The 27,575-nt window shown below is 45.9% G+C and overlaps 1 protein-coding gene across 18 annotated transcripts; it reads left to right on the plus strand.

Annotated features, from left to right (window-relative positions):
• The first annotated feature begins 112 nt into the window (after positions 1–112).
• EEF1D (eukaryotic translation elongation factor 1 delta) lies at positions 113–26,474 on the plus strand. Of its 18 annotated transcripts, XM_030011248.2 has the most exons (13): positions 155–234; positions 2,046–2,074; positions 6,096–6,106; positions 9,075–10,333; positions 13,017–13,140; positions 13,748–13,780; positions 14,991–15,062; positions 21,811–21,876; positions 23,092–23,188; positions 23,443–23,546; positions 24,450–24,698; positions 25,371–25,565; positions 26,382–26,474. In XM_030011248.2, exons 4-13 carry the CDS (start codon positions 9,075–9,077, stop codon positions 26,418–26,420), a joined length of 2,238 nt encoding a protein of 745 aa, XP_029867108.1. In that variant the 5' UTR covers positions 155–234; positions 2,046–2,074; positions 6,096–6,106; the 3' UTR covers positions 26,421–26,474. The 18 variants fall into 18 exon arrangements, with proteins under 18 accessions (XP_029867115.1, XP_029867118.1, XP_029867122.1 ...); XM_030011256.2 differs by lacking the exons at positions 6,096–6,106; positions 9,075–10,333 and having other exon boundaries at positions 139–234; XM_030011255.2 differs by lacking the exons at positions 2,046–2,074; positions 6,096–6,106; positions 9,075–10,333 and having other exon boundaries at positions 113–234.
• The last annotated feature ends 1,101 nt before the right edge of the window (positions 26,475–27,575 follow it).

The raw sequence follows: 27,575 nt of genomic DNA on the forward strand, positions 1-27,575 counted from the left end.
TGTTCCACCGTGGGGAAGGAGAAGGGGGGGGGGGGAGGAAGGAGAGCCGCGGTCTGAGTGCGGCGCGCTGTCTCCCTCCGCGCACACGTTTTCCGCCGCCCCCCCCCCCCCCCCCGCCGCGCGTGGTCCGCGCCGCCCCCACAACCCCCCGCGCGCCGCGCGGCGTCTCCCTTTGCCTGGTGGAGGCCGAGCGGAGCGGAGCCGCCTGCGGCCTGCCCGGGCCCAGCGCTGCCGGTGAGTGCAGCCGTCCCCCTCGCCCCTGCTCCTCCCTTCCACCGGCCGGGCTCCCCGCTCCTTGAGCTCTTTCACACACCCCCCTCCCCGTGGGCCTCGGGAATGGGAGTTTTGGGGGTCTCTAAGGTCCCCTTATAGCCCTTGGGGGGGGGGGGAGTGGGAGCCCCTCAAGATCTGTGGAGTTTTTTTTCCTGCTCAGGGGTTGTGGGGGCTCCTCACGATCCGTGGGGGTCCCTTTCTCCTCTCACAGTCTCCAGGAAGGAGGTTATGATCGCTTTTCTGTTAGCTGTGGGGTCCTTTCCCGCTCATAGGGCAGGGGAAGGGGGTTTTGGGGGTACCTCACAGGGGTGGGAAGAGGGGAGTTGTGGGGGACCCTCATATGTGGAAGTCTGTTCCTCTATTAGGGTCTCAGAAGGGAGGTTGCAGGGTTTCCCCATCATCTGTGTGGTCCCTTCCTCTTTCCAGCCTCGGGAATGGGGGTGGTCCGTGTCCCCCCTAATTATCTGTGGGGTTCCTTCCTCCCCCCCCCCAAGTCCTGAGGGAGAAGGCTTATGGTGTCCTTGGTCTTTGGGATTACTTTTCCCCACTCAAAGTCCCAGGCAGTAGTGGGGTGGTGCACCCCCTGTGCCCCCCACAACCTCTTAGGTCCCTTTCCTCTTAACTGGTCTGGGAAGGGGGTTGTGGGAGCCTCCTCCCATTCCCTGTGGGGTCTTTTTTTCCCCTCACACACCTAAAAAGGAGGATGTGGAGGGCCCCTCGTTATCTGGGAGATCCCTTTTCTCCTCCCAGGCTTAGGGAAGGGGGGTTGTAGAGTCTTTCTCTGTCTTGTGGTGTCTCTTCCCCTTCGCAGGCTCTAGGTAGGTGGTTGCAAGGGCACTCCGTTATGGGTGTAAGGGCTGGGTGGGTTGATGCTGGAGGTCTCCCTAAACACATCCACCTTTTGGGAGGGGGGCAGGTTCCCTCTCTTTTTGGGGTGCTGATTGTGGGGATACCCCTGCTATGTGGAGCCACACCTTTTCAAGTCTAGGGAGATCAGTGCTATTCCTGCCCTAGTAGGGAGGGGTGTTTAGGGGACCCCCTGTCCCCAGCAGCTCCAAGTGCCTTGGGGGCTTGCTCTTCTTCCCATTCCCCAACTTGGCAAGGGTTTCTTGTCGAGTCACCTGCTGCAAAGGGAAACTCGAGCTGCTGCCCTGTCCTGGCACAGAGCAGCTGGCAGCTCTCTGTAACTGAAGCAGTGGCCTGATCCAGTTTGTGGCCCAGCACCCTTAGCTGCCTCTCCAAACTTGGTTTGGAGCTGGGAGCCCTGTCATGTCAGGCCTTGCCGTCGTCCTGCCCTTGCTCTGTAGGTGGACCTGGGCTCTGCTCATCTTGCTTCTCCCTCTCCATGTCGTGCTGTTCCCAACTCCTCTGTAACCTTGGTGGTGCCTCCGGCAGCCTGTCCTGCTCTTTTTGCTTTTCGTTTTTGTTTCAACGACAGCTCACTCGGGAGGGATCCATTTCAAAATTATATCTGGGGAATAGGCAGAGCCGGGGAGGAGCAGTTGTGTGGAGGCTGCCAGTGTGCTCTCTGGGGGTTTGTGGAGGATTACAGCGGTAGCTAAAGTTGCTGAGGCTGCTTTGGCCTGTCATTCCTCCCCTCCTCCCCTCCTGGTGTTCACTGAAATCAATATGGATTTGTTCTTTCATGTCTAGATCATTGATGTTTTGGAATTGATTGTAATCTGATGTTCACAATCCTGTCGTGCTCAGTATGGAGGAGAAAATAACTTTGCTTGGCTGTATAGTTGTAATTCTTTCCTCTCCTTTTCTAGGTGTGCCCTCTTTCTCCCTGACCTTGCAGGTATGCTTTTTTTCTCTTAGCTGAAGCTGTTTTTTCAACTACTTTGCTTTTTCTTGTGAAGGTGACTGCTTTCCTGTCTTTCCCTACTGCTGATTTGCCATGTCCTTGATTATCTCTTCATTAGCAATCGGCAGCATTGTTGCTTGGAGTGAAGAGTCACGTTTTTAGGTGGTCAAGGTTGGGAGTCATTGTCATTTCCCTGGCTAAAGGTTAGTGTGAAGCTTTGTATTATAGCAAAGGTGATGAAGGTGGTCCCGCTCCTGACTCTTGTGTCCTGCTGCTTTGAGCTGCCAGCTCTGCTGCTCATGAGTTGGGGGACAGCCAATTTAGGGAATTAAACCAGCAGAAGAGCAATACTACACAAGCGTTAATATTTTCTTTTGCTTTAGCTGCCTGTATTGACTCAGTGCCAGCACCAGTGTTGAGGAGGGGGTGGATTTGCTCCTTTCAGCTGCAAGAGGCCATCAGACCCTCTGGTGTGAAATCAGTCTCAGTTCTTTTAATTCTGAATCATGAAAAAGAAAAAGCAGGAAGCAGGGCAGGGTTGACGCCTTTCCTTTGCTGTAGAGCAGGTAGGTACAGGGCAGCTGTGTCTTAACTGATGCCTAAATTCCTAGCTGAACGGGCTCTCGCTTTTGTGCAGGACTGCAGAAGTAGCAGTTTGGGGAAGAGGAGAAGCATTTCCCTAGGAATGCCTGGGCAGTGCAGATGTCTTGAGTGTGTCGTAGCCCAGATGCTGGTCTGAGGCTGTAGAAGGGAACAGCCTGGTGCCTGTGGACCTTCTTGCTCCTCTCTCTGCTCTGTCTCTGACATCAAATGGGCCCTTTCTGGGTTTTCTGACATATATTTTTCTGGCTGCTGCTGGGATGAGTGTTCAGCAGCTTCTGGTGGGGAGGGTGGTGTGACATGTGATAGGACAGGAGCACTAAATATATAATCATGTTGGCTTGGTCAAAATCAGCTGTGCCAGGGCATGTAAGCAAATATGCAGATGGAGGATCATGATGGAATCTCCTGTAGTGAGAACCTGTCAGTGTTGGGCTCGGGGAAGAGCGCCTGGTGTTGGCTTGATTGCTGCTTGGACCTGCAGAAATCAGGACTTTCCTGCCTAGCCTTTGGGGTTGTGTCCATGGGGTGGTTTGAGGGTCAAACCACAGCAACCTGTCCTGTGTCTCCATCATCCCGTGTCCCCCGGTGCCACCTGATGCCCATTTTTTGATGTCTTTTTTGAAGAAGGGAGTTGGTTGAACTGTGACTGTAATCCTGCCCTCTTGATTATGGCTTGCAGAAAGTAGCTGTCGCATCCCTCCAGAAATCAGTGACGGATGAGATCTGCTCTCACGCATCTGAAGAGACTTTTCAAGGCTATCAGGAATATTTTAAGCCACATTAAACTTAAATTATTTCTGGGAGTGCTGCTTTCAAATCACAGTGCTGCCTGACTTGCTGTGCCTTGCTGGGAGCTGACAGGTCAGCCTGGCACACAGCTGAGATTGAAATTGCAGTTCAGTTCCAGTGCAAGAAATTGTGCAGGGCCTGATGGAATTTAGGTCTCTGGGAGGCTGTGTCAAACATATTTGTAACCTGACTCCCCTCAAAACCCCACGTTTATTTTATAGGCCTCTCAATTCAGGAGAAATGCAACTTTCTCATGGACAGAAAAGAAAGAGTGGCTTTCATTAAACCAATAAACAGAGTTGACTTAACTTTCTTTTTTTGGCTGTAGCCTTAGGGTAATGTATTGTGTGCTTTTGTTTTACTGACTTTTTAAAAAGTAGACAGACTTAAGGGGATAGTGCAGCCAAATAGCTGAAGTCCAAAGCTTATTTTGGGTTTACAGAACAACAATGGAGACCTTTTCATTGCCTATTTTTAACTTTTATGCATTTCCCTGCAGCGCTGGAAGTGCAGCACAGATTTGTTCTGGCTTGAAATACCCAGGACATGGTGACAAAACAACAGCAAGCTCAAAGCTCTGATTAAAAATTCTTCTTTCATGTTTTTGTAAGCCCTCTTTAATGGTCTATGGGACGCCTAAACATTGACCTGTGATTTTTTTTGTTACTCAGAAGTATTTGACTATTTAGCGTCGATAAATACTAATATAGCATTTGCCTTTCTGGTAGCTTTATGCTTTGTAAAACACTGGATAGATTGTCTGCACTGTCACTGGAAAAGCAAAATTGTCCTGGGTACACAGGAGCCGGTCTCTGCTGCGTGTAGTAAGAGCCCTTCTTACATTTTTCTACTCCACTCACAGATTTGTGTTTCTTAAACACTTTTTTATAAAGTTTGCTGTCTCTGTCTCAAACAATTTCTTTTCGTGCTAAAATAATGCTAGTTAAATGAAAAATTGCTTCACTTCTGAAAAATGGTACTAGGCAGCGGATGAATGTGGTTTCAGGAGTGGTTTGAGGGAGAGACCTTCTGAGTGTAGCTGTGTTCACGTCACCTTGCTTCACTTTAAGTGCAGACTGATGGGTCTCTAATTCAGCTCTAGTTTCTGTTCTCTGATTTTTGCCAGTGGAAAGGGGTCATGAAACTATAGCATGTTCTTTTAATTATAAAACTTTTCTGTTTGAGGAGGTGAAGTGAGCAGTTGAGAATACCAGGCGGAAAGCATTGAAACAACTGCACAGGCTGTGGTTTGGTGCGGTGGTAAATCTTAGTTGCTTCAGACCAGACTGCGAGCAGCATGGCGTACGGTGCAGGCTCTTAAGAAGTCCAAGTCAGTTTAAATTTCTTCCAAAAACTTTGAAGAGGTAAGTTTGTCCCTCCAGACTTTGTCAGATCAGGTATACTCCCTTCAATCATTGTACTGTTCTTTGGCAGGCTTGGCTGAAGTAGGGTTGTGAGCTTGTATCTTGTCTGGAGTAAATTTATATGCTGGGAGAACTGGTAGTGCTCTGGTCTGGTATAAAGGGCTCATCTCTCTCATCAGGCTGTCTGCACCAGCTCAGGCGATGGTTTGTGTAATTAAAATCCTTGTATATGCCTTTTCCCAGGTTCCTCTGGGAAAACTTACGAGCACAGAAGTGACTTTTTTTTTTTTTTTTCAATTTTTGCTTGTGTTTGTAGACTTTACTTCATTGAAAATCTGGTCTTTAGCGTAACTAAACTTAAGGTTTGGCCCCTCATGGAAACAAATAGGTGCTGCAAGTATCTTGGACTTGTTTTTGGAAAATGATATTGCCACTTGTTGTGGTAAATTCCCTTTATGAAGATTTTCCCTGGTAATAATCTTTGTAAAAACAACACTTGAATGCCTGTGAGCCAGATTTGATGGGGAACATTTGTGGTCACTTTGGCTTTGGGGTTTGTGTTACTTCCTTGCAGAAATAACCTTTTTATGTGTAATGTGGAATTGGTGACATGTGAAGCTGTGTCTCATCAGGCTTCATAGGTGTAGCCTCATAGGTACAGATCTGTGTAAGTCTTAAATTCTACTGCAAGCTTTCACATGTCATATCGATGCTTTTCCTGAAAAATTAGTAGGCTGAGCATTGGTGCTAGTTTTTTATTTCTATCTCATTCATAGAATGTTGTACAGATTGCTAACTTCGGTAGAAATAACTACAATCATGTTGAATTCATTATTTGACATTATAATTGTTACATTTTCAGAATTCTTTAAAGTATTTGCTATTGGTGGTTAGTTACCTGAAACTGGGGGACCTGAGCTTCACTTTTGCACCACCTGACAGTGTTGATGTGGCAGGTTGGGAGCCTCTCTGGCTGGTTCCCTGTCGTGATGGGTAGATCCTTTTGGATATGTATATCTTTATGGGTTGTTATTTAAAATTAAAAGTAACTGAGTGTCTGTGGGGTTGGTTCATGAAGATAATGTAGTTCTGGAGAGTAAACTAGCTGTAAGTTGAATTAAATGTATTATGTATGGGGGGAGTTAACTATATGATAATACATTTGGCTTTTGTCATTCTGTGTCCTTGCTGACTAGCTGCTGCATCTCTAGAACTTGAAACTTTCTCTAACTTTATCTTTTCTCTTAATGCTATCATAGGAGCTAAAAAAGTAAGTACTCTTTAGTTGTCGTGTGGTTTTTGCACTTTCTCGAAAATCAGGGGAATATAGGCTCTGATCTGATACTTCTTTCTGGACAGATTATTGCACAGTTATCTGATTTCCACTGGAAATAAGTGTACCTTTATAGGCTCTTTTATTGAATTCAGCTGTGTCTCACTTTGATTCAAGACAGTTCTTTGATTTGAGAGAACCCCCTAATAATTGGAGTCCTCAATAATGCACCTCACCCTTGAGATGAGCGTCCTGGGGGCTGCAACTTCAGTGCTTGATGCTGTTTGCTTAAGGACTTGAGCAAAATCACCTATAACTAAAAAACCAAAAAAAACCCCCAAATTTTAGTTTTGTTTTTGTCAAATGGTCATGCCCTTTCTATATGAAATGTTAATGGCTGTAATGCAAATTAAATATTTAAAGGTGTGACAGTTTGAGCTGTATTGAGTCACGTTCGGGTTTCTTGTTACACCCATGAGAGATTCTTCCTGAAATAGTTTAAGTTGTAACATCTGAGTATAACATCTGCATTGGGTTAATGAATTATTCTCAATAAAGGATCTCCTTGAAGGCTATAGACTATGATTTTTCCTGGGGATAACTCAAATGAATGTGAATGTAGAGCCAAGCAGAGCATATTGGGCAAATGCAGAAATCTGATGTTCTCTTTAGGAGTCCTTATAGACCTAAGTAACCTAAAAATTCAAACGTATTGTCCTACCTACCCATGCAGTTTCAGTTATGCATTTTGCTTTCCCCACGGATTTTGTGCTGGCAGGTTACTGCACGAGATCCGGATGGCTGCTATTGTAGAACGTGTGCACTGCAAAGCAGGGCCTTTGTGCACAACACTTTTACTTTGCATCATTTCATCCTTTTCCAGTCTGCCAATTGACTGAAATCCAGGCATTGCTCTAGCAGACGTTGCCTCCTCTTGATGTTACCCTCCAAGAATCCCGTTTAAATCGACATCTCCTGTAAAGATGATTTTTTTAAGGGATATGCTTTTGCTACTAAAGAATATAAAAATATCTACAATTATTTGTCCAGCAGCTGAAATGATCAGGAGTATGAGGCTGCCTTGATGATTTTTTTTTTCTTTACAGCAGGAACGTATCCTTGTACCTCAAGATAACTTGTGCAGGCACTTTAGCGGCACTGGCATGGCTTCAGTCTGCATGACATCTGTGATGTCATTTTTCACTGCTTGATGATAATGCCGTGAAAGCTGTAGTAACAGCTTATCCTGAGGAGCAAACCCAAGTTACTGCTTGCTTGTAGCATTGCTCCTACCTTGCAATGTGTGTGCTTCCAGCTGGGCTGTTTTTGATGTTGATGGTAACAAGTAGATTAATGTTTATTCAAAGCACTGGTTTGTTTCTAGCTGTCTGTAGTAAGAAGTGTTTTATTGCTCCATAGCTGGTGTAAAATGCAAGAGAAGAGCATAAAGTAAAATGAAGACTTCAAAATAAGTTTCAGTTTAGGGGGTTTTTAAATGCTTTTTTAGCTGTATCACAGTGTTTTCAGCAGCTGGCGGAGGAGCAATTTTACAACTCCAGTAAGAAAAAGCAAGATCTACTTTTGCTTTTCCTGGTAATTTTTATAATGGAAATACAGTATGACATTGCTTTAATATTTTAAACTATATAAATTTAAATTGAAAGTTTAAAAAGGCAAAAGTGTTTACTTGTAATAATAGTTTATTGGTTTTACTGGTCTGTCAAGCCCCGGACTTGAGGCTTGTAAAATCTTCCAGGAACAGTTGGAACTGCAAGCCATTGATTGAAGTCTGGAGGATATTTCAGCTGTATGTGACTTTCATTTGGCAACCTGTCACAGATAAATTTGTAGCTATAAAACTTGCAGCTCTCAGTAGCTAGAGAGAGAGCCAGCTTACAGGTACTTCATTTTGGACCTTTTATTTTTTTTTTCAACTCTAGGGATCTGACCATGTAGTGTTTGGCAGAGAGGTAGTTACCTACTCATTAGATATTTGAGCAGTACAGTAAATTCTGTACTTGGAAAGGTATTTCCTATACCACTTCCAATAATCTACACATACTAGGAGCTGCTTGATTTTTTTTTTTTCTGCTTGATTTTTTTTTTTCTGCTTGATTTTTTTTTTCTGCTTGATTTTTTTTTTTCTGCTTGATTTTTTTTTTTCTGCTTGATTTTTTTTTTTCTGCTTGATTTTTTTTTTTCTGCTTGATTTTTTTTTTCTGCTTGATTTTTTTTTTTTCCCTGTCGTAAAGTATGACTAGAGCAGGAAAGCGCAAAGTAGCTGCAATATTTTTCATTTCAACAGAAGATTTTTTTGGTAAGTTAAATTAATCATGAGATCTCTAGCTCTTGATCAATTTTAATTTGCCAGCAGCTGGGGTTTTAAACCAAACCTGAGTCATAGTTTTTCAGTCAGCTCCCTCTGCTGGCTTTCTAGTAGCAAAACACATGTCAGTGTAAAGATACTCAAGAATGGGGACATCTTTTTTTAGCCTGTCTTCCTAAATCTGTGCCTAGTTGGGAATACCTAACAAGTAATTAAGGGCTAATCTACTAACTTGGAAAAATATCTTCTACATTACCAGGGATTTGAACAAAATTTTGTTGTTTTTTTCCTGCCAGTTGTCTTCAAAAGTGAAGTGCTTTCAGCCAGTGCCTTTATTTTTAAATAGTAGTGTGCAGAATACTTGTCAGAACAACAGAAGTGTTTTAGGAGGAAGGTTATTTTGACATCAGAAACTGGACGTGTTTAGGCAGTTTAATTTCTTGGAATTAAAATTTGTAACAAAGGAAGAATCGAACTAAATGCTTAGGCTCTTTGCCGTGAATAATAATGGCATGATAGTTTGTGACACTCTTGTATTACTTAAGAAATTACTAAAGTGTGATGCATGCCCTTGCTTTATTTAGTTTTGCTGCAACTACATTGTTATGCTTATCTTTTAATGCTGCCACTCTTTGGAAGATGAGGACAAGGAAGCCTCCCTGCCCAGTAGAAAAAGTGTGGGTAGACAAGCACAAATATGATGAAGCAGAGAGACTGCATTATGAAAGAGAAGCGATGCTAGCTGCTGCGGCCCCGGAGGAGTGCCAGGAGGTAGAGGCTGTAAATGGAGTCTGCAATGATGACTCTGTTGAAAGTGAGTTCAAGGGAGACCTGAAGAGAGCAAGGAATGGGAAGAAACAAAGGAAACGGAAGCGTTCTCCAAAGCCCAAAAATGTGACCTCCAAGTTAGACTCTATTCTGACTGGTTTGTTAGCTGACCACGTGTGGTTTGACAAGCCTTTGTACGATCACGCCGAGAACGTGTACAGGAAAAAAATAGTGGATTGTCAGAGCCAGGAGGCACCTGAGGCTGCAGTAACTGCTGAGCAGTCCCCTTTAGTGGCCAGGTCAAAAGCTGTCCAAGATGTTCCGAAGCCAAGGATGCTTTCAGCAGCCATGCCCTGCTTCCATGGTAGTCTGTCTGCGTGTCACCATGTTGTTCAGGATGTCTGGGTCAACAAGTTTGACTTTGATAAGGCTGAGGAGGTGTTTGTTGAAAAATCTCAATTCTTTGTTCCTCCAAATGTCCTAACCATCCCATCGGCGTGGTCAAACGCTGGCAACGTTGGGCTGAGAACGCCGGATGAGGGCTATGCTACAGCCCTGCCTACTCCTGCTACACCAAGCTTAGCTCCAGAGACCGTTGCTGATTCTGCTGCTTCCTTCGTTACCAGTTTGCCTGGCTCTGTACACCAGACGGTAAATGGTAAGCCGCAAATTTCAAGCTTGCAGGCTCTCATGTCAGAGGTGTGGTTAGAGAAACCCCTCTATGATGATGCTGAGAAGAGCTTCTACGAGAACATGTTTGATGGTCATCCATCGGGCAAAGTCAGGCAGCAGCAACGCGGCTGCCCCGAAGCATTGAAGAATCACCACGAGGACAGGAAGAACCACAGTGTTGGAAAGCAAACGGCCATCAAACAAGTGGAGATCGCCACCGACTCTCTGCTTCCCAGTGATGCTGAGCAACCTCTACCTACCCGCTTTTTTCTGCATGAGGACAGCGAAACTGTGTGGCTTAATAAGCCAACATATGACAGTGCTGAGTCACGATACTATGCAGCCGAGGCTCTGAAAATGTCAAGAACAGGAGAGAGTACGGGGATGCAGGAATCCGCAGTAGTAAAACCCTCCCAACCAGCTGCTTACGCTTCAAGCGTACCTGCGCCAGAAACGAAGTAGGAGAAGTTTATTCTGGGGTAACACTCACACATGCAAAACTGCCGGGTCAGGATTGAGCTGAAAGAATTTGCATGTGTAGAAGACGGGCGTCCTTTGTGTCTGCAGGACCGAGCGTGCATGCCGCTGTAGGGAGGTGCTGTTCCTGAGCCAGGGAGCCTGTTTGTGGGCAGGGGAACTGTGGGGAAACTCCTTCAGGGAACCCCCTTCTCCTGATGAATACTGGTGGCTAAAGGTAGTATTTGTGTGGTGCCAGAGGTTAAGCATTTAAAGTCAGGGCTGGTAAGTGAGCTAAGGTTTGACCCCCTCTTTACATGGGGGGAACCTGAGGCCATGCCCCTTTCCGTATTCCTATTATGTACAAAAAGTCATAAAAGTGAGAAGTTGGAGAAAGTAATCACATGGTTTAAACAGGCCTTCTGAGGCGGCAGAAAATGCAGTGTTTCGTCTTTGAATTTGCGAAGTTAAAATGGTGGCTATTTGCTCTGTATTTCCGTTAAAATGCCACAAGCTCCTTCAGAGAAGCAGTTATCCCCCCAATTCTCCCGCAGAGCATGTAGGCTAGTCGTTGATCTCCATGTGAGAGGTGACTACATTTGAGCATCACTACCAGTATCCAGCTTGAAGAAGGCTTGGGGATGACAGTGAAATACAATTTAGGGCATCAGTCTAGTGGGAGCACGTGCTGTATTTGTTTCATTGAGGGAGGAGGTTGTTCAGTCTGGAAGCTGCTGTTAATTTTGGGACAGGGCTAGCTGGATTGCAGTTCGTTTGATGTGCATGTATGTAGCTGGGCAGGAAGATTTAATTCTCAAATTGTAGATGACCTTCATAGTTTAATGTGCAGTTATAAAACAGCTTACAGCCAGAAACATTTAAAGACTTCCTTTTAAAGTCCTGAATGAGGTGCAGTATGATACCGTGCTTTCTGTGTTAAATACGTGCTTTTACATGTGGCTGGCTGAACCCTGAAGTCTGCTGCACGGATGGCTGTAATGCCCTGGGAGCCTGTCTGAAGGCCAATGCTTAGATGTTACTTTGCAGTGCTAGGATACAGACTGATGCTCTTGGAAAAAAGGCTCTTGGAGCATCAGTCCTTACTTCTGATCCTTGAGTTTGTTAGGATTTGTTGTAAAGGTTCTAAGATCCTTACATCAAGTGATATAGGGGGTTACAGACAAGCTTTAGAGCACACATGCCTTTCACCCTGTGCTATTTGGGATAATTTTCTCTTTAGTTGGACAGAGCTAGATATTTGGTCATGCCTTTCTCCATTCCCCAGGGAAGTCCATGTGCCATTGTAAAATATGTGGCATAAGTTTTTCTGTAACTGGGATTCTCTATTAATAATATTGGTTGGCAGCTCAAGCAGGGTCTTGGAGATTTGAGTGCTGGGAGTGGCTTCGGTGTAGAGGACCTGTATGGTATGGTGACCTCTGGTCTCTTCTGAATGTGTAGGTGAGAACGGTGCTTGTTTTACAAAAAAGGCTTCCGTGGAAGTGTTTTACTGGAGAGCTTGCGGGGTTTTGAGCTGATAAGGAAAGGGTTTGCGGGTTGCTATTATTTGCTCTCTCCGTGTTGTGTGGTGGAACCCGGTAATGGTGTGGTTTTGTTGTGATGCTCTATCTCTGCTCTCACCATCTCCTCAAACTGATGTTGGCTCTGTAGCTGTCCTCTGGCTTGAAATAAGGGCACAGCCTCTTCTACTGTTGCAAGGGCTCCATCATTTGCCTTCAAGTTAAGAAATTAAACAACCTTTGGAAGCTGCTGCACTGAAGAAAAATAACACCATTTCGCAGCAGTGTTCGGATGTTTTATGCTGTTCATCTGTGTAGTGACAGGCGTCTGTCCCTTGCAAGTGTTGCATTGCTGATGATTTTAATTTCTAAACAGCTGCAGCAGCTTCCAAAAGGGCATGTGTGCAGTTACCTGTGGTGCTGTTGTAAATTGTGTGTGTATCTGGATTCCTGGAGGCTGGTCACTGTCGGTGTCAGGCGGTGCGCTGTGCTGGGCTGTTCCTTACCTGGAGGATTCGGTGGTGCACCTAGTGAAGCATGGCGTGACCAGGTAGAGACATGTACTAGCCTAAGACAGCCAACAGTTGCTGTCAATGCAGTTGAGTTGTGTTCAAGGAAGACTGAAATGTGTTTAAATTTGTGAGCTGTAGTGTCAGGAGTTGCCTGTCACATACAGAGTGCTCCCTCGTTGGCACGCTGTAGTGTGGCACGTGCTGCTTGAAGCTGCGTGTTCTTCGGTCTTTTTGGTTTCACCGTGGCCAGGCATCCTAAGAATTAAAAGCATTATTCCCTTTCTGATTTTCATACACAAGACATCTTTCTTAGCAGCAGATTCCCATGTGTCTACCATGATCTAGAAAATCCTGCTCTGAAAGCTGTTTTGTGGAAAAAGGTACAGATCAGCTGATTTATTCTGTCCCCACTTGGTGTTCTGTCACTAAATGCAGGTCAGGCCAGGCAGACAGGTGGGTGATTAGACTGCCCTGCTTTCTTAATAGGATCCTGTTTACTTAAAGCTTTCCACTGGCGGGGAAATGGCCAAGCAGAGACCTGCAGGCACAGCTCTATGGGGGAAGAAAACGCTCTTCTGACAAGCTCACTGCAAGCTGCTAACCTTAAGTACTTTTAGGAACTCATTTTGGTTTTTTTTGTTTCCTTTCTGCAGAAAAATGGCAGTCGACTACTTTTTGCATGAGAAGATCTGGTTTGAGAAATACAAGTATGACGATGCTGAGAGAAGATACTATGAGCAGATGAACGGGCCAGTTAGCAGCTCTTCACACCAGCAGGTAGGTAATCCTTGTTCTCTGATGGGGTTTAACAGAGTGCTGGAGCTTTAAGAGCTAGTACAGAGCAGGCAAAAGGACACGATCCACCTGGATGTGCACTTTTGTATTATTTCCGCTCTTGATGCTGCTTTTTCCAAGTGTGACAGTCTTCTCTGGAGCTCTCTAAGCCTCCCCCTGGTTATAAGCCCTTTTGTCTTTTGAAAGACCATCTTCTGTGGCCTGTGAAGAATTTCTCCCAGTGTACCACAAGATCAGACGCCCTTGCAACAACAGGCGGACCAGTTATAGGTTGCAGCAGCTACTCTTGATCTTTTCAGGCTGCTGTGGCAGGGCACGGGTGCTAGCTGTGATCTGATGGGTGCACAGCTTGAGCTGTAAGCCCTGAGAGCTGTGGTTCTGTTGACTGGGCTGGGCGGTATGCTGGGCAAAGAATTGACCTGTCCCCTTCAGCAAGGGAAAAGGCGGTTTTGCTGCCATTTTGTAGCAACTAAGCTTTCCTTGGCAAGGGATATAATGGGTATATAAGGCATGATGTTTGAAGAGAGGCACCATGGCTGCAAAAACCACAGAAATATGTTCCTTTCTTTGTACCCCCTGAAATATTCAGTGTGCTCCCACAGAAGACTGCATCACAGTACTGGTGAGTTGGGGGAAGCATTGTGCTGCTGCAGCACAGCTGAGCTGAAGTAGTTCAAGCTTAAATATTAGCCCGAAATTATTACTGTTTAAAGGTACAGAGCTATCGTAACCTCTTCCTGCTATGTAAAGAGCTGTTAACTGCTTATGCATTTGGTTGATTATGTAGAAAGCTGCTTAGAGTTCTAAATGGCTGTCTTGCAAGTGTTTAAGGGGAAGCTTTTTGCTTAAGGAATAGCTTCTAGGCACACTGTCTATTCCTGCTGCCCATGCTAGTATAGAGGTGGCACAGCACCTAGGACACCTGCATAAAAATTAGAAGCTATAGTTAAGCGCTTGAAGTAGATGTTAAAGTGCGAACCTCTGCAGTGCTCTTAGAAGAACAGTTAGACTATTTCATCCCACGTAAGGAGCTTCCAGTGAAGAAGTTCTGCCTTTGAGAGGTGGTGGGAAGGCTCTGGGGGAGATTCTGCAACAGTTTATCAACCACTTTGCTGAGGAAAACTATCCATGCTCCTTAAAACCTTCCTGCAGCCTGGAAGTGGTATCCACCTGAATGTGTCCAGGCTGTTGCTCTTCTATGGTCTATTTGACATGGGGTTTTGGGCTTGTGGGTGGTTTCATGTCTCAGATCTTCCTTGGAGGGGGTTGCAGTCTGGAAGAGGCAAGGAGTGAATGGATCATGGAAACTGAATTTGTGCCCTGCAAAGGGAATCTTCAAATCCAGGCTAAGGCATGGCAGCAGGAGCATGGGGGAAAAAAACACTTTTACTGCCATACTCTGGGTCATACCTCTCTGGATCGAAGACTTCAGTTAGGGCTGTCACTTCTTGCCTGAATACAATGACAGGTAATACTACAAATAAAGGGCTGCCTAACGATAGATCTCTGAGGAGTACTGAAGCGACTCCAAGCCTCTGCCTGGCTGGCAGCTGTCCAAACTGTTCAGGGTAACAATAGAGAATTTAAAAGCTCTTGACTGGATGATCTTCTGGACACGTGGCCTGATGTGACCAGGGATTGCAGTCGGTGCTGCTTGATTTAGAACCAATCCTTCTTGCAGCTAATTTTGCAATACTTGCTGAATCATTGGAAGGAACCTTCCCTGACTATGACCCCCCCCGCCCTTTTTTTTTTTTTAACTTCCCTGACCAGTTTCCAATGTTTCATATTTTTTTTAAAAAAAATCTTGGTTCTTTCTGCACTGTTTGCAGGAGAACGGAGCCAGCACGATCCTACGCGACATTGCCAGAGCCAGGGAGAATATCCAGAAATCGCTGGCCGGAGTGAGTACCCAAGCTCTCTCACCAGCTGGCTACCCGCAACCATTTTTAGCTGTGGTGCATCTCACAGGACTCTGTTGTGACCACTTCATAGATTGTGTGGCTTCTTATTTTTAAGTTAGAGGAGAAGACTAAGGTGTGCAGCGCTGTGTACTACCAGCATAGCTCCATCCAATCAAGAGCACCGTTACTACTAGAGTGCATGCTGCTTACCTGCTTGCTAGCCTGCAGTGCTTTTTTAAAGCTAACTGGATTTGCGTTAAAATTCTTCAACTGTGCATTTCTTTTTTCTCCTGGTGGAATGTTCCAACAAGTCTTATCTAACAAGTTAGGAGTCACTGTTAAAATAACCTTTCTGGATAGCAAAGCACCGAGCTGCCAGCGGGAGTATGTATGTCTCTCTTGGGGTACGCTGAGCTGCCACCTTCTCTTTCCTGTTTTGCTTTCAGTTAGGGTATGTGCAAAAAAATGGTATCTTCCATCTGCTGCACCTAGGGAATTCAGCTTGGCTACTAGCTCTAAGTCTGGACCATCCTGTAGAAGTTCAGTAACATCCTTTCTGGAGGTGTTTTTGTGCTGATATGTACAGGCAGCACTGTTAAAACTCTTTAACTTTTAAAGAGGAAGCTGAGATCTTAAATTAATGAGCGGACTGGTTTCATGGGTGAAGAAAATTCACAAAATACAGCCTCAATTTCTTACCTTTGGAGTGGGACTGCTACACACCTGCACATATCTTCCATCTGAGGGTATCCATCCTTTACCTATATTGATTTGGCCTCATAACTCCTCTTGGGGTATTTGACAACCTCAGTTTCTAGCTAGATCAGTACAATAACAGGGAATCGAGCCTTTCTCAAGGGGAATATTTCATATTCCTCCTTAACATAAGCAGAAAGGAGCCATACATGTAAGGTGAATATGTAGAAGTTAGGCTAATTGCTTTCCCCATGGTGGTCTCACTGTGCCTGTTGAACTCGATGGTACAAAAGCAGCTTCTGCCACCAGCTGCTCATGTGAGTGATCCAAGATGCTCAGTACTGCACTGGAAATGTGGAAGTGGATGCAAGAAGAATGGGGCAAATTTGACAAAAGAATGGTGGGAAAGGATTAAATTTGCTTTGGTTAGATTCAGTAGCCCTGAATACAGCATGGGAATCAATGGAAAGTTGGAACATCTTAGTAATATTAAAAACAAACCAAAACATGTTGAGGAAGAAAATACTTGGAAGTTTTCTAATGCTGGTTATTTCAGCCAACAGCATAGAGAATATTTCCCTGAACTGGCTCATTTAAGTTCTGATCTGAAATAATGTGTTTGGGCTTTTAGTAGAGACTATCAGCCCCTGTCAAAGACTTTTAGTTTGGACTTCAGTAAGGCAAATATGCGGGGAAATGAGCCCCCATCCCAGACAGGGTTGGAGAACTTTTTGCACAGTGTTAAATGCCTTTGGAAAGACCTTTTCAAACTGGGCAAGGCCTAGCATCAGCTGCTTCCTCCAAGACCTGCCTCCTTCAGGATCAGAGGCTGGATGTGGTGAGCAGGGACAGGAAACCTAAATAAAAATCACCTGGCAGTGCTGCTGGTTTGCCCTGAAGGCACATTCTCATTTTGCAGAATTGTCTGTGGTTTGCCAAAGATGAGGAGTTTCTTGCCCTGGCCTGTGACTCCTGTTAGCTTCTTTGTGTGAGAAGCATGTAAGCTTGGATTGTCCAGGTCCTGTCATGGGGAAGATTGGGAGACCTGGCAAATCACCAGACCCAAGCCAGAACAGAAATTTGAGAATATGAAGTCCTTTGCACCCCTATGGCACTTGTTGGGGTTAGTGCTGAATACAATTCATCTGCTGGATTTTTTTTTTTTCTTGCTGTGAAGAAATCTTGGCAGGCTTGAGGATTTAAGGTCAGGACTTAGCCATAGGGCCTTAAAGCTGGAATCTGGGGCATCACAAAAAGTGGATTGGGACTCTCCATTGAAGGCTTGAAGGAAAAGCATTGTGTTACTGCATGACTCTGTTAGGGGGAGCATTGTGCACCCTAATCTGCGTTGCGGTCAGGGGCACTCCATAATTTATCTAACCTAGAGCTGCCACTTTGCTCCCGAAATACGCAGTGGCTTGGACAAGTAGAGCACATGGCAACAGTGACCTCCTCCTCCTTTCTGTTTTGTGATCCCATTTAACTCATCGTGCCTTAGCCCGGCTTGTACGATATCCCAGAGAGCTCACCTTTCCAGTTTTTCCACACATTGCTACATCTCTGCCCTGGAACCTGACATGGTGAACCATGGTCAGATCTTCTGCATTCGTGTGTGGCTTAGAAAGACTTGAGCTGCTGAGAAACAAGTCTGAAACATCAGCTTTTGTAGCTTCATTTCTGAAGGATCATTATTAGTCTTGGACAGCCATGGCATAAAGCAGGCTTGACTTTAGAACATGCTTAAACTTTGTTTTTATGTTTCAGAAAGCCAAATTTGTACTGTCTGATCTACAGAACAATAGTGAAGCATGTTTTTACAGTCAGGTTTTAGTCTTTCCTTCCACCTGAACATGCAGAGTTATTATTGTCAGGAGTCTAAAGATGTAGCAAGTGAAGAGTTGGCTCTTACAAGATGGGAAGATGGAAGATCAGTGTCTCTCTTCTGCTGTGAAATTCAGCCAAGGCTGATTTCAGGTCTGCTTCAGCTGGGTAGTGGTGTTCTGAAATGTGTGAATGAGCATTAGAAGGGTAGAGGCAGTGGTTTGTACCTCCCAAAGGAGGGTACAAAGCTCTGATGCTGGAAACATTTGTTTGCACATACCTTTCATCCCGCTTTGCATGGTCATCTCTGCTTTAAACAATCTCTCCAGTTGACATCTGCCTGATCGCTAATGCTTTCCTAGATGTAAAGTTGTTAACATGTGCAGTACTGCAGCTGGTGGCATTGAGACCACAGGTGGTGAGAAATCTTACAGCTGGGGACCTGAGACGTGGAAATGATTGACTTGCCTGAGATCATAAGCAAGTCCAACAGAGCGGGTGATTGAACTCTCACTTCCTACACCGTCCCTGGGGGCTGTAACGAAAGGGATGTCCTTGGGTAGGCGGCTGGTGTGGGAGTCTGAAGCTCTGTTATTCCCTTCTCTACCCAAGCTCCCTCTTACAAAGCCTCTGTATTTGTGCGTTTCCTGCGTGTGGGTTTCAAAGAAGAAAAGCTCCCAGAAAACCTCTGATCTTGCTAAAGTGTTTGGAGGCCACATTCAGAAACACATCTGTGTGCAGTGAATGGTCACACCTTCTGTAGGAAACCAGCCAGGATCCATCCTGCTGGTCTTAGGCAGTGGAAAGCCTCTTCTAGTTCTTCAGCATCATTTCCCCACAGTTCAGTTTTGTGTATCTGACCATGGCTAAACTTTCCATGTTCCCAGAGCTCAGGTAGACCGACCTGAAGGGAGGGGTGTTGTATCTCTGCATGTGTGAAATAAGTTTATTTTTAGGATGAAGCTGTGAGTGCTTTGTGAGCTCTAGACTGGAAAACCTACACATCAGATCTGTAACAGCGCTTGTAAAATCTGCGTGCTGTTCTTTGTAACTGGTTGACTCAAATTAAGGGAAAACGGTTGATACCTCCAGATACTTCCTGTAGTAAGGGAAGTGCCAGCTTTCCAGCTGTGTCTGTTAGTTAGGCCTGATATACCAAGGGAAGAGTTCTTTAGCTGTAGTTTTCCAGACAGATTTCTTTCAGCTGATATGTGAAAATGTAACCTTGGCCAACTTTTTCTTCATTAGTCAGTGTTCTCATCTCTGATTTTTTTTTTTTAAGATATGTTTTAGAGAGTCAAACTATAGAGAGGGCCAGATGTTGAAAGCGCTTTGGGGCTGAGGCTAGATTCTATTTTCTACCCTTCGTAAGCAAGAAGTCCCAGGGGTTTAATTTGCTTAGATGATTAACTTTATATGCAGTCCTTGGTATGGTTCCAGGCTTGCTGAGTGCTTCTGCTATGCAAAAATACTTTGAATAGGTTGCAGCACAGGTCAGTGTATCACTAATGTGGGTTCAGCACAAAAACTGTGGCTTAAGCTTAGAAAAAACAAAGGTTTTAAGAGCTCCATCCGTGAGACAATGCGCAGGAAGTGACTAAACTGATGCTCTGGAACTCCCCACCTTTGGAATTTTGAATTACTGTCCTTGATAAGATTCACAAACACTGTGTCAAGCTTCCTCTTGGCATAGTTGAGACAGAAGAGGAAATGGTGCTTGGCCATGCAGAGGAAAAAACACACTGTAGGTAGTGTGTAGCTTAGGTTGGTGACCACATCTCTAAAAGCTTGAAAAATCCTTACCTTGAAGGAAAGCCCACAGTCTCATAAAGGCAACTTTTCCACAATTTCTGAAAGTGTGGCTTGACCACCTGCCAGAATTGGGAACTTGGTTCAGCGTTGTGCCTCTTATACTGTGCTTTACACAGGTTACAGGTTCCCAGAGGATGGCTGGCCCGGTTTGTGAAGACCTTTAATCTCTTGTTTGCTTGAGCTTGGGGCAGGCAACCCCTCTCCTTGCCAGCAAGAGATGGTTGTGCTCAGGCTCACCCTGCCCTGGGGTTGCCCAGGACTAACAAGTAATGTCTGAATCGCACAGGGTGTTGATTTAAATGCTGTGTGCCATGTCTGTGAGCACTGTGAGCCCCTGCCTTGTTGTAAGCCTTCCTTTTAAACAGGTGTGAAAAATACAGCATGGAGGAGCAAGTGAATCTGGGTTTAGGATTAGCTTAGCACATGTAATATGCTGAATCTGTTTGGCCAGGTGCACAATGCTGAACTATGCACATGAATTTTGTGGGTGTTTAACCTGTAGATGCATCCAGATTGTTAATTAATCTTGCCGTTTCTGCAGAGACCTCATTAGCAACTTGCAGCTGAGAAATCCTGGAGGTGAGATGACTCTCCACAGAGCCACCCAGATATCTGTGCTGCAGCTCCTTGAGTGCCTGTGCTACCTGTATTACAGCGTACTGATGGGCAGGCGCATACTTAAATGCCTCACTGAGGATGCTGACTCTCCTCTCAGCTTCATTATCTGTATTTGCAACCTTAATGTCGTCTCACCTGCAGGCTCAATATAAGCTGGCAAAGGAAGGGTGCAAAGGGAAGAAATTTGTGCATTGTAGAGCTCTGCCTTGCTCTGTGCAATTCCCTGGGTACTACATAAAGCTTTACAAACAGCACTTGACAGCAATATACAGCTAGATCTGTATCCCGGTATTTTCTACTACTCAGAAGGTCTGTTGAAATAACAAAATGTCATTTTTCCATGCTCTTCCATGTTGAGAACAGCTTCATGCAGAGCAGAGTATTTCAAAGTCCTCTCACCTTGCTCTTGCAAGTCATAGCTACAGCCTTTTTGGGGAAAATGACTGTGATTTTCTCAAACTCTTCCCCTAAATGTCACAACCACACAAGGCTGGCAGGTTCTTCTTGAGCTGGAGGCCTCCTGCCAAGCTGTAGATGTTTTTCGTGCGGGACTACAGGGAGGAGTAGTGCTGACCTATTCTGTGTGTGAGTCCAGGATAGCAGCTGGCAAGCATGAAGGTAGATGGTACTGCCTCAATTTAGATTTCTCATCTTTGAGGGGTTATTATTACTAACAGGGGGGAGAAACGTGGAGGCACAGCTGGCTCCTGCGGCAAATGCTTCCACTAAACCTGAGAGCCAGGGTTTAAAAGCAGGCTGTTCTGCAGCACCGAATAGGCATAACCATCTTGCAGTGTCTCGAATGTCCATCGTCGTGCGCAGGATAGCCAGTTGTCAGGGCGAATGCAGAGCCTGCTGAAACACTTTAGCATTTGGCTTGAAAATGTGACTAGGGCTTCAAACTGCCAGATACCTGTGGTGCTTGCTGCTCAGCTGAATCAGCAGGCTGCTTTTGGAAAAAAAACGCAGCTGTGCATATCTTTGCAGGTGACGCAGCTCCTGTGTTTGATCTTGAGTCAAAGCAAGAAGCGCTTTTTCAAAGAGCAGGGATGGATGTGACTATTGCCAGAATTCACTTTTTCACTGAATTAACTTAGACCTTGGCCCTGATGATGTAACTAGAACAGGAAGAGGTCAGGCAACGAGTTCATCGAAGCTTTAATTTTTGTCCTTGGTGCATAAGGCTAAGGGCTAGCCTGGTGTGATTAGCCCATTGTGGCTAGCAGCCTCTGTTCTTGGTGGTGCATGTGAGGATGGAAGCCCATGTGGGGGTCTCATCAAGTTGTTAGTGCAGATGGGTGGTGTGTTGCTTTACTCCTCTCTAGGAGAGATGCATTAGTGGTAATTGCGGACTTACTAAGAGTCTTGGTAACTTCATGTGTGTTTCTGCATCTGTCAGGTATTAGATTTTATCTGATGACCTGATTTTATCAGGAGAACCAGCTGAGACTGTGGTGTGTGCCACAGTAATGCATGCACCTGCTTCACCTCTGATTTTACAGATGGGGAGATGACTGAGACCATGCTCTAGACATCTCAGTCTAGTTCTGCCAACCAGCTGCGTGACCTTTCTGCTGGCACTGAGATGTTTAACAAGAACATGGCAGAGTTCATGGATAAATGTTTCCGTGCAGGCTTTGTTCAGTGTATAGTTGGTGTGAGGCTGTATCTTGTTGCTTGACAATTTGTCCTGCATGTGGATCTGCTTCCTGCACTTGAACTGCCTCTTCCAGCATGAGCGAAATCCTTTTCTATCTTCCGTTTTGAACCAAACGTCCCCCAAACCTTTTGCCCTTTGCAGCAGAAGACAGTTCGTAGTAAAGAAGCTCCTTCTGCCCGTCACAAGAGGCAGTCAGGCCGCTCAACTGTAAGTCACCTGCGCACGGATGGATCTGGTTGTGTGATTTGAGAGGACGTTGTAGGGCAAGGACGGCCCTGCCTCGGAGAGATGGACTAAGTTCTCCTTCCTTATGATGAGAAGCATTTGTCCTTTGGCACGTGCTCGTAGCTCACCCTATGTCATAGGATCTTCCACCAGGGCATTTAGGTCTCCCAGCTTGGTGTCGGGGGACTGCAGATCTTCACTCGCGTTCCTGAGCCTGCATCGACCGCAAAGGCTGCGTCGGAGACTGAGTTCATGGTGCTTTTGATCTCTGGCCCCTGCCCCTTTTTGGGTGGGTGGAGAAGGGTCTCTTTGACCTTCCTGCTGGGAGCAGCTCACACAGTTCCATGTGTCTCCCAGGGCTGGGCATCCTGAGACCTGCTTTCTATGTGCCCCATATTCCTCTCTGTTCATCTTAACCCCCGTATTCCCCACTCTTCATCTTAAGTGACTGCTGAGACCTCAGACGCATGTCAACTGCAGCCAAGAACCATGTTATAATTATATGCAGGGTGCACTTTAGAGAGTATAAATTACTTCCTCTGTTGTATTCAATTATAAATGACACAAAGCAAAGCGCGAAGGCCTGTTACTTTCTTTCCCTTTGCTGATTTGAATTTATAGATAAGGGCCTCCTTAAAAATAAAGCAAGCTCTTTTTTTGCTGTTAAATACTTTTGAAGCTGGATCAGTATAATTGCTCCCTCAGGATGTGTTAAAGTAGGTTTAAGTTGTTTTGAGAGGAATTAAAGGCTGGACCGGGGAAGGTGGGAGTATAGAAATGCCGGGATCTCTTTCCAGCTTTCACAGTGACTCGCTGTGTGACGTTAGGCGAGTCACTTCTGTGTTCTGTGCCTCAACTTTGTCTGTAAGACGAGACCAGCTGCCCCATTTAAGGGGTTTAGTGTGAAACTTTCAAAAATTTTTGTGTGTTTAGTGGCAGTCTGTGATCTGAGACTGCAAAGAATGACTATCCTTTGCCCATCAGTGTCCACTGAAATTTCTTCAGACATGTTCCATGCTTCATTCTGTAAGGCTAGTATATTCTTTTTATAAAGCCTTTAGAGAAAATATCCTTGTTCTTAGATTAGCTCTCAAATTTTCTTCTTCCCTGAAGGCATGACTCTGCTTTGCTTCACTGAACCACTGAGTTTGGGACTAGGTCGACAGATTTGATTCATCTCGGTTTTCCTTGTTGCAGAGTGCAAGCACAACCTCTTCTGGGCCTGCTGGTGACCAAAATGAACTCCTTTCCAGAATTTCTCACCTGGAGGTAGAAAATCAAAACCTTCGCAGTGGTAAGTAGGAGAATCTTCTGGCATGAAAGCAAAACTGGATGGGGTCCTGCTTCTGTGGGGTGTATCCCTTACTGACTTTGTCACCAGGTGAGCACATGCCAGTGTCTTGATCAGAGCTTTGCAGGTTTCCCTCTGAATGGGGCAACTGATGGTTTTAAAGCTCACTTTGAGCAGAAGCAAATTTGTCCTGACTTGCGAGCTGATGCAGGGCCTACAAGATAAGGTTCTTTCCCCCTCCCCTCCTCTCCTCGCAGTTGTTGCAGACCTTCAGATGGCCATCTTCAAGTTGGAAAGCCGCCTGAATGCTCTGGAAAAGTCATCTACCTCCCACCAGCCCTCACCAGTTCCTCCAACCCAGGTGAGCCTTGACAAAGTGCTGTTCTTGAATGCTTCACAGTCACAAAGTGCCAAGCTACTTTGGAGGTCTCCTGGCTGTCTACTGAGGATGGAGAGATGCTCATAGTTAAGATGAGTTTGCAGCTTTTCCAGCGGTTTTGGCAGCTGCCTCATCATCTTTCCTGAATAGTACATGTAGAGAGGAGTGTTCTGCCCTAAAACCAGCAAAGAAGCTAGGTTAGAGATTTCAGCTAGGGAGAACTGGTGGAGATCTATGCAAGTTGGAGTTAGTATGTACTTGATTAGCATTTAGCCCATGGTGCTGTGAGTTTCTTAGCACATATAAATAAGATGCCACTTTGTTACAATAGATAAGCAGAATTGGTGACAATTCTTTTAACAAATGTCCCGTATAAGGATGTATTCAATTTAATTTAAGAGAAAGCTCTGTGGGAGCTGAACGCATGACACTGATTTGACCAATTCTTGTCGTAGCTTGGAAGACGTGTTACCGGTGGTGCTGGTGGTCTCTGCAGTAAGCCTACAGAATGCATAGGCCCCTCTTCATGCTAGGGGAAGACGCTTGGTTGCATTCCCAACTGCTGTCCCACTCAGACTCTTATGGTATAGATATCCTGAGCCCTTAGGAGAAGGATCAGCTCTTGGGTACATGGTGTTTTTTGCTCTAGGAAGCAAGTATCGCCATGGTGGGCCAGTTCAAAGGTCCAGCTGGTCAAATGTCCTATTTTGATGGCCAATAGCTGATTCTTCACACAAATCACATGGTGTGAGCCGTGTTCACTGTCGTGAGCAATGTAGACTCTTGTTCCTGAGCTTCTCTTGAGTGCTGCTCTGATTCAACTTCAGGTTAATCTTCTCCCCTTTTTCCTTTATGCAAACTTGAATGCATGTCACCCCAATGAAGAAAGTGGAACCATTTAGTGTTCCCTCCAAGAAAGTGGAGCTCCCGTCTGCTTCACCGGCAAAGAAAGCTGAGCCAGCTGCTGCAGAAGAAGATGATGATGATGACATTGACCTTTTTGGTAGTGATGATGAAGAGGAAGACCAAGAGGCTGCCAAAGTCCGGGAGGAGAGACTGCGTCAGTACGCAGAGAAGAAGGCCAAGAAACCGGGTCTTATTGCCAAGTCTTCTATCCTTCTGGATGTGAAGCCAGTGAGTGACTGGAGTGGGGGAGCTCCTGACTGAGGCTGTATGTCTTGTGCTGCAGGAGGCTGTAAATCATCTCACTTGCACAGCTGGGTGGACTGGTGAAGATAGGACCTGCAGACTTCCAAACAAGGGGTTGGAGCGAGGTGGGATATTGCAGCTGGGATCTGTAGCCCTTGTGCTGCTGCCCTGCTCCTTGCACTGTGGCAAGTGCAGGCTGTAATCTGAGGTTCCCCTGACCAGGACTACCCCTTTTCTGTGAAGAAAGGGCAGATGATAAATGTCCTAAAGATGGGAATAAACCTGTCTTTGTCAAATTGTCATGGTAGAACAAAAAACTCTGGGCTGCAGGTAGTGCTCAGAGATGCCCTTGGTAATAATCACTTTAAAGTGAGCACTCTAAAGTGGTTGTGTTGCTGCAGGAAGAATCCCCCTTGTATGTGCAGTGCCTATAGGTAGAATCGAAACAACATGCTATGCGGCATTGCTGCAAAGTCAGATTTAGCTTGGCTGACCCATCAGCTAATTCTGGTGAAAATAGTAGCCAAGAAAGGGTAGCCTGGATCAGCTGAAATGTACTGAGAAGGAGTAGTGTTGAATTTTAAGTCACTGGGTACCTCCTGGGGCTAATGGTGATCTCTAGAAAAACACTAAAGTTCATACTTCATGCTTTTGCAGTGGGATGATGAGACTGACATGGCAAAGATGGAGGAGTGCGTCCGGTCCATCCACATGGATGGGCTGGTGTGGGGAGCCTCCAAGCTGGTCCCAGTAGGCTATGGAATTAAGAAGCTCCAAATCCAGTGTGTAGTGGAAGATGACAAAGTTGGGACAGACATTCTGGAGGAGGAGATCACCAAGTTTGAAGACTACGTAAGTCTTGCAGCAAGCTGTGTAATGCTGGGTGGTGCCTGACCCGCAGGGTCATTTGTAACTAATGTTCATTTGCAGATTTTGGCAAACTTGGATTTTTAAGAAAACCACATGGAATTGATGGTGTTTGCCTGCTGAGACACTTGAATATTTAAATTTTTTTTTTAAGGCTGGCTGATGCAGATACATTGCAGACATTTTTAGAGCCATTTTGCAGGCTCTTGCTGCTCATCCAGCTCCCACTGGCTGTTACTTTGGGGAACCCCTGCTTTTACACTGCTCTGGGCAGCACCAGAGCAGACACGCAGTGTTTAACCTTGGTGGCTGGGGCTGGAGGAGATTTCTCCATCCCCATCCTTCCTCCTTCCATGGAAATGGTAGCAGGAGCTCCAGCCCTGTGCCAGGTGATATGCAGGCTCAGTAATGCTCCCAGTCTTGCTGTTGGGAGAGCAGCAGGCCAGATAACCTGCTTTTATTGTTCTTCTTTGCCTACTCTTTTGCTTATATTTAGGGTAAATCAGGAACTTTAATGTTGCTAGAAACTCTTAGTATCATGTTCTTTGTAGGCTGGACTGTCTAAAGATTTGTGCCGTAACTAGCACAGCACAATGTCCTGTTGTGAGGAATGTTAAATACGTCCTTAAAGGTCATCTTACCACAGCCGGCGAGCTGGCCTAAGAGACCTGGGCCGTGCTTGATCTGTCTGAGTATCGCTGGTGCATGCTGTGAAGAAATCCCCGATGTGAGTGCTTTCTTCATGGTGAATGTCTGAAGACACCTTGGTGACCTTTAGCTGCTGCTTTTGTTCTCTTTCAGGTGCAGAGCGTTGACATTGCTGCTTTCAACAAGATCTAGAAGCAAAACTGTATCCCCTCTGAAACTGTTAACTAATAAAGATCAAGACTGAGAGTGCAGATTGGATGATGTTTTTCTCTGCCAAGTGCAACTTCTCTAAAGTGATTTGTTGTGAGACTTCGGGATATTTCCCTTCCTTGTTCCCTTCATAAAAGGAAAGGCCTTGAGACAGGGGTGACCTGCATTTCTGGGTTGGAATTGAAGGTCTGGGTGGCATCCTGTCCGAGTAGCTGGTGCTAAGGGTGTTTGCCATCACCTTTCCCAAGGTAGAGACCCCAGTTGGTCTCTACAAAAAAAAAAAAAAAACAACAAAAAAAAACCCAAACAAACCAACAGGATGAATCACTGGGAAGCATCCAGAAATCGCTGGTTTGGGGCTGAATTTCCTCCCCCTTTTTCCCTTGCTGCTTTTGATATCCTGCATAGGTCACTTCAGCTGATCATTTGGTTCGTTAGGAGCCAGGGCTGTCTTGAGCGTGGCCTGCGGAAAGGGGAGGTGGCATTTCTAACCGTAGGCACACGTGGTCTGTCGCAGTGCCAGAGCCCGAGCTCCGGGCTCGAGTCACACAGGGCCAACACTGAGCGAACGGGAAGCGCCCCGGGGTTGTGCTACAAGCACTGGACGAAGCCGCAGCAGCGCCCAGCCTGGGCAGTACGCAACAGCCGAATGATGATGACTCCAGCACCAGCTTTCGTGGCTGCGCGCAGTGCCCTGTGCGTGACGTGCAGGTGCCCGGGGAACCTGGTGTTAAGTGGTGCCCTGCACGTGCAGTGCCTGGTGCAGGTATGTCTGGGGCCTGGCTGCCTTCTGCCTGGTGTCCCCTTTGGGGTTGCTGCACGTGGTTCCTGCTGTGCACGCTGTCCCTTGCCCCGGTGTTGGTGTGTCCCTTGTACCACCCGTGCCCATGCCCAGTACACCACGTGCCTGGTGTCCTGTGCACCCCTCGCCTTTCTCTGGTCTGTGTCTCCTGTGTCTCGGTGAACTCCTGTGTGCTGTTCCCCTTGTGCCATGTGTCCCTTAAGCCACCAATGTCCCATGTGCCTGCTGCCACGTGTGCCCAGTGTGCCTGGTACTGGGGATGCTCGGTGTCCTGGGTATCCAGTGTCCCGTGTGCCTGGTGTCCCATGCGTTGTCATCCCCAGAGTCCCTGGTGT

This window comes from Aquila chrysaetos, chromosome 4 (genome assembly GCF_900496995.4).
Source record: "Aquila chrysaetos chrysaetos chromosome 4, bAquChr1.4, whole genome shotgun sequence".
Taxonomy (NCBI): Eukaryota; Metazoa; Chordata; class Aves; order Accipitriformes; family Accipitridae; genus Aquila; species Aquila chrysaetos.